The sequence below is a fragment of the Schistocerca nitens genome, chromosome 3 (assembly GCF_023898315.1).
Source record: "Schistocerca nitens isolate TAMUIC-IGC-003100 chromosome 3, iqSchNite1.1, whole genome shotgun sequence".
Taxonomy (NCBI): Eukaryota; Metazoa; Arthropoda; class Insecta; order Orthoptera; family Acrididae; genus Schistocerca; species Schistocerca nitens.
This window is the reverse complement of record NC_064616.1, coordinates 620,964,269-620,977,084: the sequence shown is the minus strand read 5'-3', so window position 1 is coordinate 620,977,084 and position 12,816 is coordinate 620,964,269. Positions and strand designations below refer to the sequence as shown.

The 12,816-nt window shown below is 42.5% G+C and overlaps 1 protein-coding gene across 2 annotated transcripts in view; it reads right to left on the bottom strand.

Moving 5' to 3' along the window:
* LOC126248561 (ras association domain-containing protein 8) overlaps positions 1-12,508 on the bottom strand; it is a 91,371-nt gene extending 78,863 nt beyond the window's left edge. Inside the window, exon 1 of one of the 2 annotated variants that reach the window (XM_049949652.1) lies at positions 12,038-12,508. In XM_049949652.1, the coding sequence (XP_049805609.1) occupies positions 12,038-12,109 (72 nt within the window). In that variant the 5' untranslated portion in view covers positions 12,110-12,508. The remainder of the gene's footprint in view (positions 1-12,037) is intronic. The other variant, XM_049949651.1, reaches the window with a different exon arrangement.
* Positions 12,509-12,816: the final 308 nt, after the last annotated feature.

Genomic DNA, 12,816 nt, shown 5'->3' with positions numbered 1-12,816 from the left:
TTCTATGTATTCGCAGCACGTTACACTTTTCTACATTGAGATTGAATTGCCATTCTCTGCACCATGCGTCAATTCACTGCAGATCCTCCTGCATTTCAGTACAAATTTCCATTGTTACAACCTCTCGATACACCACAGCATCATCTGCAAAAAGCCTCAGTGAACTTCCGATGTCATCCACAAGGTCATTTATGTATATTGTGAATAGCAACGGTCCTATGACACTCCCCTGCGGCACACCTGAAATCACTCTTACTTCGGAAGACTTCTCTCCATTGAGAATGACATGCTGCATTCTGTTATCTAGGAACTCTTCAATCCAATCACACAATTGGTCTGATAGTCCATATGCTCTTACTTTGTGCATTAAACGACTGTGGGGAACTGTATCGAATGCCATGCGGAAGTCAAGAAACACGGCATCTACCTGTGAACCCGTGTCTATGGCCCTCTGAGTCTCGTGGACGAATAGCGCGAGCTGGGTTTCGCACGACCGTCTTTTTCGAAACCCATGCTGATTCCTACAGAGTAGATTTCTAGTCTCCAGAAAAGTCATTATACTCTAACATAATATGTGTTCCAAAATTCTACAAATGATCGACGTTAGAGATATAGGTCTATAGTTCTGCACATCTGTTTGACGTCCCTTCTTGAAAACGGGGATGACCTGTGCCATTTCCAATCCTTTGGAACGCTACGATCTTCTAGAGACCTACGGTACACCGCTGCAAGAAGGGGGGCAAGTTCCTTCGCGTACTCTGTGTAAAATCGAACTGGTATCCCATCAGGTCCAGCGGTCTTTCCTCTTTTGAGCGATTTTAATTGTTTCTCTATCCCTCTATCGTCTATTTCGATATCTACCATTTAGTCATCTGTGCGACAATCTAGAGAAGGAACTACAGTGCAGTCTTCCTCTGTGAAACAGCTTTGGAAAAAGACATTTAGTATTTCGGCCTTTAGTCTGTCATCCTCTGTTTCAGTACCATTTTGGTCACAGAGTGTCTGGACATTTTGCTTTGATCCACCTACCGCTTTGACATAAGACCAAAATTTCTTAGGATTTTCTGCCAAGTCAGTACACAGAACTTTACTTTCGAATTCATTGAACGCCTCTCGCATAGCCCTCCTCACACTACATTTCGCTTCGCGGAATTTTTGTTTGTCTGCGAGGCTTTGGCTATGTTTATGTTTGCTGTGAAGTTCCCTTTGCTTCCGCAGCAGTTTTCTAACTCGGTTGTTGTACCACGGTGGCTCTTTTCCATCTCTTACGAGCTTGCTTGGCACTTACTCATCTAACACATATTGTACGATGGTTTTGAACTTTGTCCACTGATCCTCAACACTATCTGTACTTGAGACAAAACTTTTGTGTTGAGGCGTCAGGTACTCTGTAATCTGCTTTTTGACACATTTGCTAAACAGAAAAATCTTCCTACCTTTTTTAATATTTCTATTTACGGCTGAAATCATCGATGCAGTAACGGCTTTATGATCGCTGATTCCATGTTCTGCGTTAACTGTTTCAAATAGTTCGGGTCTGTTTGTCACCAGAAGGTCTAATATGTTATCGCCACGAGTCGGTTCTCTGTTTAACTGCTCAAGGTAGTTTTCAGATAAAGCACTTAAAAAAATTTCACTGGATTCTTTCTCCCTGCCACCTGTTATGAACGTTTGAGTCTCCCAGTCTATATCCGGCAAATTAAAATCTCCACCCAGAACTATAACATGGTGGGGAAATCTACTCGAAATATTTTCCAAATTATCCTTCAGGTGTTCAGCCACAACAGCTGCTGAGCCAGGGGGCCTATAGAGACATCCAATTACCATGTCTGAGCCTGCTTTAACCCTGACCTTCACCCAAATTATTTCACATTTCAGATCTCCATCAATTTCCTTCGATACTATTGCACTTTTTATCGCTATAAACACGCCTCCCCCTTCACTGTGCAGCCTGTCTCTGCGGTATACATTCCAATCTGAGTTTAGGATTTCATTACTGTTTACGTCTGGTTTCAGCCAACTTTCTGTCCCTAGTACTATATGGGCGTTGTGACCGTTTATTAATGAGAGCAGTTCTGGGACCTTTCTATAGACGCTCCTGCAGCTTACTATTAGCACATTAATATTGTTATTCCCTGTTGCATTTTGCCTACTCCTACCTTGCCGCGTCTCAGGTGGCGTCTTGTCGGGCCTAGGGAGGGAATTCTCTAACTTAAAAAACCCCCATGTGCACTCCACACATACTCCGCTACCCTAGTAGCCGCTTCCTGCGTGTAGTGCACGCCTGACCTATTCAGGGGGAGCCTACATTTCTCCACCCGATAGCGGAGGTCGAGAAATTTGCACCCCAGATCTCCGCAGAATCATCTGAGCCTTCCACTCGGCTCCAAACCAGAGGACCACGATCGGTTCTGGGAACGATACTACAAATAGTTAGCTCTGATTCCACCACGCGAGCGAGGCTTTCCCCCTTCACCAATTCCGCCAACCGCCTGTATGAACTGAGGATGACCTCTGAACCCAAACGGCAGGAGTCATTGGTGCCGACATGAGCAACAATTTGCAGTCGGGTGCACCCAATGCACTCTATTGCCGCCGGCAGGGCCTCCGCCACATCTCGGATGAGACACCCCGCCAAGCAGACAGAGTCAACACTGGCCTTCCTCTCCGACCTTTCCACTATTTCCCCAAGGGGCTCCATCACCCGCCTAACGTTGGAGCTCCCAGTTACTAATAAACCCCTCCCACCGTGTGCCTGCTCGGACCTTGCTGAAGGAGCGGCCACATGTCCACTCACAGACAGAGCGGGCGACGCCACACGGCCAGCCTCCACATTTACCCTCCACCACGTGCGCCACGAACGCCGCTGAACCCGCCACTCCCCTTGGGGAGAGGGTGGCCCAACCGCGCCCGGTACCCGCGAAGATGTTTCGACAGTAGGGACCGTGGGCGAAGCATGTAACACCTGGGGTGTACAACGCGACGCACCACTCTCTCCACTCCCGCTACACTCCGAGGCAGCAGCCTGAAGACGGCTGACCGCGGCCATCAACATGCTCAGCTGTTCGCGAATAGTGGCCAGCTCCTCCTGCATCCGTACACAGCAGTCACACATCCTATCCATCCTAAGAAATCAATTTACTGTAGAGTACCTACTGCAGCCTACATCATTCTGAATCTGCTTAGTGTATTCATCTCTTGGTCTCCCTCTTAGATTTTTACCCTCCATGCTGCCCTCCAGTGCTAAATTGGTGATCCCTCAATGTCTCAGAACATGTCCTACCAACCGATCCCTTCTTCTAGTCAAGTTGTGCCACAAACTCCTCTTCTCCCCAATTCTATTCAATACCTCCCCATTAGTTATGTGATCTACCCATCTAATCTGCAGCATTCTTCTGTAGCACCACATTTCAAAAGCTTCTATTCTCTTCTTGTCCAAACTATTTATCGTCCACGTTTCACTTCCATACATGGCTACACTCCATACAAATACTATCAGAAACGACTTCCTGACACTTAAATCTATACTCGATGTTAACAAATTTCTCTTCTTCAGAAACGATTTCCTTGCCATTGCCAGTCTACATTTTATATCCTCTCTACTTCGACCATCATCAGTTATTTTGCTCCCCAAATAGCAAAACTCCTTTACTACTTTAAGTGTCTCATTTCCTCATCTAATTCCCTCAGCATCACCCGATTTAATTTGACTACATTCCATTATCCTCGTTTTGCTTTTGTTGATGTTCATCTTATATCCTCCTTTCAAGACACTGTCCATTCCGTTCAACTGCTCTTCAAAGTCCTTTGCTGTCTCTGACAGAATTACAATGTCATCGGCAAACCTCAAAGTTTTTACTTCTTCTCCATGGATTTTAATTCCTACTCCGAACTTTTCTTTTGTTTCATTTACTGCTTGCTTAATATACAGATTGAATCACTTCGGGGAGAGGCTACAACCCTGTCTCACTCCCTTCCCAACCACTGCTTCCCTTTCATGCTCCTCGACTCTTGTAACTGCCATCTGGTTTCTGTACAAATTGTAAATAGCCTTTCACTCCCTGTATTTTACTCCTGCCACCTTCAGAATTTGAAAGAGAGTATTCCAGTCAAAACTGTCAAAAGCTTTCTCTAAGTCTACAAATGCTAGAAATGCAAGTTTGCCTTTCCTTAATCTTTCTTCTAAGATAAGTCGTAGGGTCAGTATTGCCTCACATGTTCCAACATTTCTACGCAATCCAAACTGATCTTCCCCAAGGTCGGCTTCTACCAGTTTTTCCATTCGTTGTAAAGAATTAGAGTTAGTATTTTGCAGCTGTGACTTATTAAACAGACAGTTAGGTAATTTTCACATCTGTCAACTCCTGCTTTCTTTGGGATTGGAATTATTATATTCTTCTTGAAGTCTGAGGGAATTTCGTCTGTGTCATACATCTTGCTCACCAGATGGTAGAGTTTTGTCAGGACTGGCTCTCCCAAGGCTGTCTACTCCCAGGGCCTTGTTTCGACTTAGGTCTTTCAGTGCTCTGTCAAACTCGCAGTATCATATCTCCCATTTCATCTTCATCTACCTCCTCTTCCATTTCCATAATATTGTCCTCAAGAACATCGCCCCTGTATAGACCCTCTATATACTCCTTCCACCTTTCTGCTTTCCCTTCTTTGCTTAGAACTGGGTTTCCATCTGTGCTCTTGATATTCATAAAAGTGGTTCTCTTCTCTCCAAAGGTCTCTTTAATTTTTCTGTAGGCAGTATCTATCTTACCCCTCATGAGATAAACCTCTACATCCTTGCATCTGTCCTCTAATCATCTCTGCTTAGCCATTTTGCACTTCCTGTCGATCTCATTTTTGAGACGTTATATTCCTTTTTGCCTGCTTCACTTACTGCATTTTTGTATTTTCTCCTTTCATCAATTAAATTCAATATTTCTTGTTACCCAAGGATTTCTACTAGCCCTCGTCTTTTAACCTACTTGATCCTCTGCTGCCTTCACTATTTCATTCCTCAAAGCTACCCATTCTTCTCCTACTGTATTTCTTTTCCCCATTCCTGTCAATTGTTCCCTTATGCTCTCCCTGAAACTCTGTACAACCTCTTGTTCTTTCAGTTTATCCAGGTCCCATCTCCTTAAATTCCCACCTTTTTGCAGTTTCTTCAGTTTTAATCTACAGTTCATAACCAATAGATTGTGGTCAGAGTCCACATCTGCCCCTGGAAATGTCTTACAATTTAAAATCTGGTTCCTAAATCTCTATCTTACCATTATATAATCTATCTGAAACCTTTTAGTATCTCCAGGGTTCTTCCATGTATACAACCTTCTTTCATGATTCTTGAACCAAATGTTATACTCTGTGCAAAATTCTACCAGGCGGCTTCCTCTTTCATTTCTTACCCCCAATCCATATTCACCTACTACGTTTCCTTCTCTTCCTTTTCCTACTGTCGAATTCCAGTCACCCATGACTATTAAATTTTCATCTCCCTTCACTACCGGAATAATTTCTTTTATCTCCTCATGCATTTCATCAATTTCTTCATCATCTGCGGAGCTAGTCGGCATATAAACTTGTACTACTGTAGTACGTGTGGCCTTCGTGTCTATCTTGGCCACAATAATTCGTTCACTATGCTGTTTGTAGTAGCTTACCCGCACTCCAATTTTTTTATTCATTATTAAACCTACTCCTGCATTACCCCTATTTGATTATGTATTTATAACCCTGTATTCACCTGAACAAAAGTCTTGTTCCTCCTGCCACCGAACTTCACTAATTCCCACTATATCTAACTTTAACCTATCCATTTCCCTTTTTAAATTTTCTAACCTACCTGCCCGATTAAGGGATCTGACATTCCACGCTCCGATCCGTAGAACGCCAGTTTTCTTTCTCCTGATAATGACGTCCTCCTGAGTAGTCCCCGCCCGGAGATCCGAATGGGGGACTATTTTACCTGCAGAATGTTTTACCCAAGAGGACGCCATTATTATTTAATCATACAGTAAAATTGCATGCCCTCGGGAAAAATTATGACTGTAGTTTGCCCCTGCTTTCAGCCGTTCGCAGTACCACGACAGCAAGGCCGTGTTGGTTAGTGTTACAGGGCCAGATCAGTCAATCATCCAGACTGTTACCCCTGCAGCTACTGAAAAGGCTGCTGCCCCTCTTCAGGAACCACACGTTTGTCTGGTCTCTCAACAGATACCCCTCCATTGTGGTTGCATCTACGGTACGGCTATCTGTAGCGTTGAGGCACACAAGATTACCCACCAACGGCAAAGTCCATGGTTCATCAGTTTAATAAATAATGGTTGGAAAATAATGACACAAACTATTTACAGCAGAATGGAAAAACTGCTAGAAGTTAACCTCGGAGAAGATCAGTTTGGTTTCTGGAGAAATGCTGGGACACACAAGGCAATATTGACTCTACAACTTATCTGAGAAGACAGGTTAAAGAAAGGCAAACCTATCTCCATAGGTTTTGTAAAATTAGAGAAAGCTTTTGGCAATGATGACTGAGGTACCTATTTGGGAATAAAAAAACTCATGATGGATGAAGTAGAGAGGATATAAATGTAGACTGGCAATAGGAATAAAATCGTTTCTGAAGATGAGAAATTTGTTAACACCAAATATAAATTTAAGTGTTAGGAAGTCTTTTCTGAAGGCATTCGTCTGTAATGTAGCCTTGTATCAAGGTGACACGTGGACAATAAGCAGTTCACACAAGAAGAGAATAGAATCTTTTGAAGTGTGGTTCTATAGAAGAATGATTAATATTGGTACAATAAGCAGGTTCAAATGGATGCAGGTTGCAGTAGTTAACATGTTAAGGCTTGCACAAAATAGCATAGTGTGGAGAGCTGCATCAAACCAGTCTTTGGACTGAAGACTAAAACAATGTAAGTTATCTTGTTCAAACTGTATATCAACATAACAACCATTGTATAATAGGTACCAACAGAACGAAGCAGTGAAGCTGTTAACACACGAACCTCCTATTCAGGAGGATGGAGATTACTCTGTCCGACTATACTGATTTAGCTTTTCCTAAATCATTTCAGGCGAATTCTGAGACAGTTCCTTCAGCAAGGCTATGGCCAACCACCTTTCCTTCCTTCATAAAAACATTGTTACCTATTCTATGAATATGTACATTTTAAATCCCTATTTTCATTGTATTATGACGACAAATGGAATACAATTATCAGATGAACCCTGGATGGATGGATGGATGGATGGATGGATGGATGAATGAATAAATAAATAAAAAAATTTCTCCAATACAGACTTTCTAACATAAGAGCTGAAGGGCTCCCTAGCAGTACAACACTTTTAGTATATACAAGAGTTCTTCACAGTACTTTTGGAGCATTTATCTGCATTGTGTTGCTTATCAGAACATTCTTCAGACAGTGCTTTCAAACATGTATATTTCTCTGTATTTAAGTAAACGTTTGTTGTGGAAACAGATGTTTATCTAGACTGAGTGGATATATTTGTAAGAATGACAAAGAATAGGAAAAGGTCAATGCAATGTCTAAAGACTGTTGCGAGATCAGTGAAACATTGAAGCAGTGCTATGTGCTTATTGTGTGAATGTGCATAACCCATTAAAGAGTAGGCCTATGGGGGAAATGCAAGTTAGTAAGACAATCATTTAAAAGTCAAAAACGAGCAATAAGGATAAAGAGAGGCTTTATCAACAAGGTACTTGGCTGGAATATTTTATAGAATTTAAAAGTATGACTCCTGTATGATTACAAACAAACAATCACACACAAACACACAAATGTGTGTGTACCTGAAATTTCTGAGAGAATTTCCAGTTTTCAACAGCCACATCCATAATTATGGAACTAGAAATATGAATGATTTTAAAGGTGAAGTACATAGCAAGGCCCAACTATCAAAAGAGAATGCTCTATTAGACTGAACTAATATTCACATGAAGTATACTTCTTTTGTCACTCCTCTATATTTTTATTGTTTCAGTGCAATTAGGTACCCAGCAAACTTTTGATATAATCCCTGCAAAGAGTGGTATCAATGATGTAACTTGCGTGTGTAAGATGGGTGCAGAGTACAAAATGATGAAAGTAAGAGTAAACATTAACATTATTATTACTATTAGCACGGTAAATCGTGCAAATCTGCAGGCCCAACAGCTACCCCCCCCCTCTGCCCCCCCAAAAAAAACACCTATTCACTAACTTCATCATGAAAGGATTCAGAAAGATGTTAGTAGCTGTCCTGTCAATAAAAAAATGACTGAAAAAAGAAGGAAATTTTGTGACAGAGCAATCAATGGATGATTAATGGATGTCACAAACAAAGGACACATGACCGAAATGATTTCCAGTCACTGTCATTCGCAACAAACCTAAGGGAAGCCTTTCTATGTTATGGTGCTCACTAAGAAGGTATCCTATGTTCAAATCAGTTTCAATGAGTATCCGTTATTGTATGTAACAACAGATCTGACTAGATAAATACCGTGTAATTTCGTTTGAGCTTCTGAATTTAGAATTATATTTGTCTGCAGTTTCTAAATTTCAACTTCTTTGCATGTCAGATTTCAATCATTTATCTGGAAAATATGCAAATTGCTTAGAACTTTATACACTCCTGGAAATTGAAATAAGAACACCGTGAATTCATTGTCCCAGGAAGGGGAAACTTTATTGACACATTCCTGGGGTCAGATACATCACATGATCACACTGACAGAACCACAGGCACATAGACACAGGCAACAGAGCATGCACAATGTCGGCACTAGTACAGTGTATATCCACTTTCGCAGCAATGCAGGCTGCTATTCTCCCATGGAGACGATCGTAGAGATGCTGGATATAGTCCTGTGGAACGGCTTGCCATGCCATTTCCACCTGGCGCCTCAGTTGGACCAGCGTTCGTGCTGGACGTGCAGACCGCGTGAGACGACGCTTCATCCAGTCCCAAACATGCTCAATGGGGGACAGATCCGGAGATCTTGCTGGCCAGGGTAGTTGACTTACACCTTCTAGAGCACGTTGGGTGGCACGGGATACATGCGGACGTGCATTGTCCTGTTGGAACAGCAAGTTCACTTGCCGGTCTAGGAATGGTAGAACGATGGGTTCGATGACGGTTTGGATGTACTGTGCACTATTCAGTGTCCCCTCGACGATCACCAGTGGTGTACGGCCAGTGTAGGAGATCGCTCCCCACACCATGATGCCGGGTGTTGGCCCTGTGTGCCTCGGTCGTATGCAGTCCTGATTGTGGCGCTCACCTGCACGGCGCCAAACACGCATACGACCATCATTGGCACCAAGGCAGAAGCGACTCTCATCGCTGAAGACGACACGTCTCCATTCGTCCCTCCATTCACGCCTGTCGCGACACCACTGGAGGCGGGCTGCACGATGTTGGGGCGTGAGCGGAAGACGGCCTAACGGTGTGCGGGACCGTAGCCCAGCTTCATGGAGACGGTTGCGAATGGTCCTCGCCGATACCCCAGGAGCAACAGTGTCCCTAATTTGCTGGGAAGTGGCGGTGCGGTCCCCTACCCCACTGCGTAGCATCCTACGGTCTTGGCGTGCATCCGTGCGTCGCTGCGGTCCGGTCCCAGGTCGACGGGCACGTGCACCTTCCGCCGACCACTGGCGACAACATCGATGTACTGTGGAGACCTCACGCCCCACGTGTTGAGCAATTCGGCGGTACGTCCACCCGGCCTCCCGCATGCCCACTACACGCCCTCGCTCAAAGTCCGTCAACTGCACATACGGTTCACGTCCACGCTGTCGCGGCATGCTACCAGTGTTAAAGACTGCGATGGAGCTCCGTATGCCACGGCAAACTGGCTGACACTGACGGCGGCGGTGCACAAATGCTGCACAGCTAGCGCCATTCGACGGCCAACACCGCGGTTCCTGGTGTGTCCGCTGTGCCGTGCGTGTGATCATTGCTTGTACAGCCCTCTCGCAGTGTCCGGAGCAAGTATGGTGGGTCTGACACACCGGTGTCAATGTGTTCTTTTTTCCATTTCCAGGAGTGTATGTTACAAAGGGCCACATTAGCCCAATGTGTGGCCCCTGCTGACATCAAGCAGGCCTAATACATTTCTGTGAAAGTACAGTAGCAAAGTCAAAGGAATACATGTCATTCTACAACATCAATGATGCCAAGCATTAGATGATGACATAACTTGCATAACAGAACTTTCAAGTGGATAAAAAAACCTCACAAAGTTACCCTATCACATAAACACAAACTCTAAGAAAATGAGTACCAGTATCTCAAAAAGTTCTTTTTCTAGCTTTCAGCCTAGTGAAGTCCTCTATCACATCTTGGAAATCAAGAGAACTGGTCACCTCCTGCTCAAATGATAACAAGGCAAGAGTGGAAATGTGTTGCTCTTGCATTGTAGCACACAATTTGTTCTTGATAAGAGTTAGTATGAAGATACCCTCTCAGCCTCACAATTCATGACTTAGCAATCATTACATGTGGAATAACATCAGCAAGCTCATTTTCAAAGACTAATTCATGTAATTCAAACAGTCAAATGTTGGCAGCCTGTTCTTTGAGGAAACACTTCAAATACTCACGAAAATGAAGAATTTCAAAATGAAAACTGTATTCAACAAGATCACCTCAACATTTTTCACAAAGTTTTGACATTTCCGTTACGAGTTATCTAGCTTCTTGCTTCACTAGAAAATATTAAACACAAGTCTCATGCACTATGTTCAATCTTGTATTTTTAAAACTGATTTACGCTAATTCATTAAAACGAAGGATGTAACAAAGAAATTTGTTTCAGATTTTATCTTATGATGATGACTGCACCTTGTATCATTTTTTTTGGACAGTTAGCTGAGATTTTGATCGGAGTGGAACCCTCCGCCCTCTCTATGCCCAGCTGGAGGCCTGAGTCTACAGCCCTTCTAAGTCCCCACACCCCCTTTAATATTTGTTCTTAGCACATTTAACATAAAAAGTACGAGACATGCCAAGAGCATCACAGATAACTTCAAGCATATATACAAAAATGTACATCACTCAGTTTCTGTTGACATGGATAGGACAGTAAACTGACCTGTGGCCTTCTCAATGGGTTCATCTCACCATACACCTTAGTGACTTAGGGAACTACATAGCGCAGTGCATTTACAGTGCATGTAGCAATATGGATATCAGTCTACATGTATGTCGTGTGGCATAACTGACAAACATTATGCTTGCACGTTTTCTATCAAAATAAATTACATTTAGTACTTCATATCAACAATTAAATCATTCAGCAGTGCCACACTATGCAAATATGCATTTATAGCTGACAGGCAATAAAATGTGTAGTTAATGCATTTCTTTAGAAAAATGTTATTTTTGGGGTATTGTGAGAGCCAATATGGGAGCATTCAAATCTCACACACTAAGTTCACTTTACACTGAGTAAATTTACTCATTAGACAGTTACACAACATTTGCTTTACATTATCCTATCAGCATTCACTTGGAACTAGGGGATGAACATTAGGAGAACGTAACCCAGAATGGTCAAACAAGGATTAAGAGTAACATACCTCCCATCACTCTACCAGTTATCTACTTGGCATATTACAGAATTACTCTACTTCCACACACAACACGTACTTCTTCCAACAATAATAGAGTATATGGGGTATTAGTATCTAAAGAACTGAAACAACTCAACGTCTATTTTTCCCATTAACAAAATATAAAATATGGTCTGAGGCAAGCACATCGCGGAGTAGTAAACTTTCCAGTACAATAGAAGTTTTTTTTCCCCAGCAGCACTGTGAAGTTACAATACGGCTACCACATGAATTGCTTTACTTCATATACTTAATTACTTCTATCAGCAGTTTCATACACAGCAATTGTAGACGTTATTTCTTTCATATTATCCTGTAAATTACGTCATGCTGTTGTCAATGTTCGTACAAATTAAGCTGGTGCTGCCACATCAAAACAAGACTACTGTTTATGATTTATAAATTGAAGATGTACTCACCTGACAAGTCGTGCTGTCAGTGACGCCACAAACTATGCGCTGAATGCCTTCCACCCAAACTTTTAGTTCCATCCTCCCTTATTCCCAAACAAAACAAAAAATTAATGCCCCCCTCGGGCTACATACATTCGCTTGAGCGCAATATCCTGGGCTCATCTTCATTACTACTACCCTGCCACAGTAAAATTGATAGCCACTAATATAACGCCTTCATGTTATGTGTAACTGTGTCGATAAACAATCACAGAACGCAGAACATAGTTACATCAGGCACTTGGGCATTTAAATAGAACACACGATACAGATTGTAAATAAAAAATAAAACCCGCTTATTCTTGATGCACAGCCATATTACACATATTTGCTTTAAACTGTCGACGCCATAGCTCCACACAACTATTCAACGCTCAGCAAGATGTTGTCCTCACTTCCACTGCCCTCAAACCAAAACAATGTTCATCAATAGTGACACAACGCCTGAACAGAATCTCTTTCAGTCCCTTAAGCTCATTGGATCTCTCAGGCTTTGTGTACTAAATGCCATAGGTGAGTGTTCCAATATATTGACCATGTGTTTACCCTAGTAAGTCAAACAGTGGTGTTTACTTCAGTTCTCAAGAAATGCTGTTTTCATGTCATATGAAGTAGCTGCACTGAACTCTGATACCGTAATATTAGTTATGTCAATCAACACAACGGGCGTCTTGTTTGTAGATAAACAATACAACAACAAAAAAACTACTATGGATTTTGCTCTTGAACCGCAGATAACCGCTTTT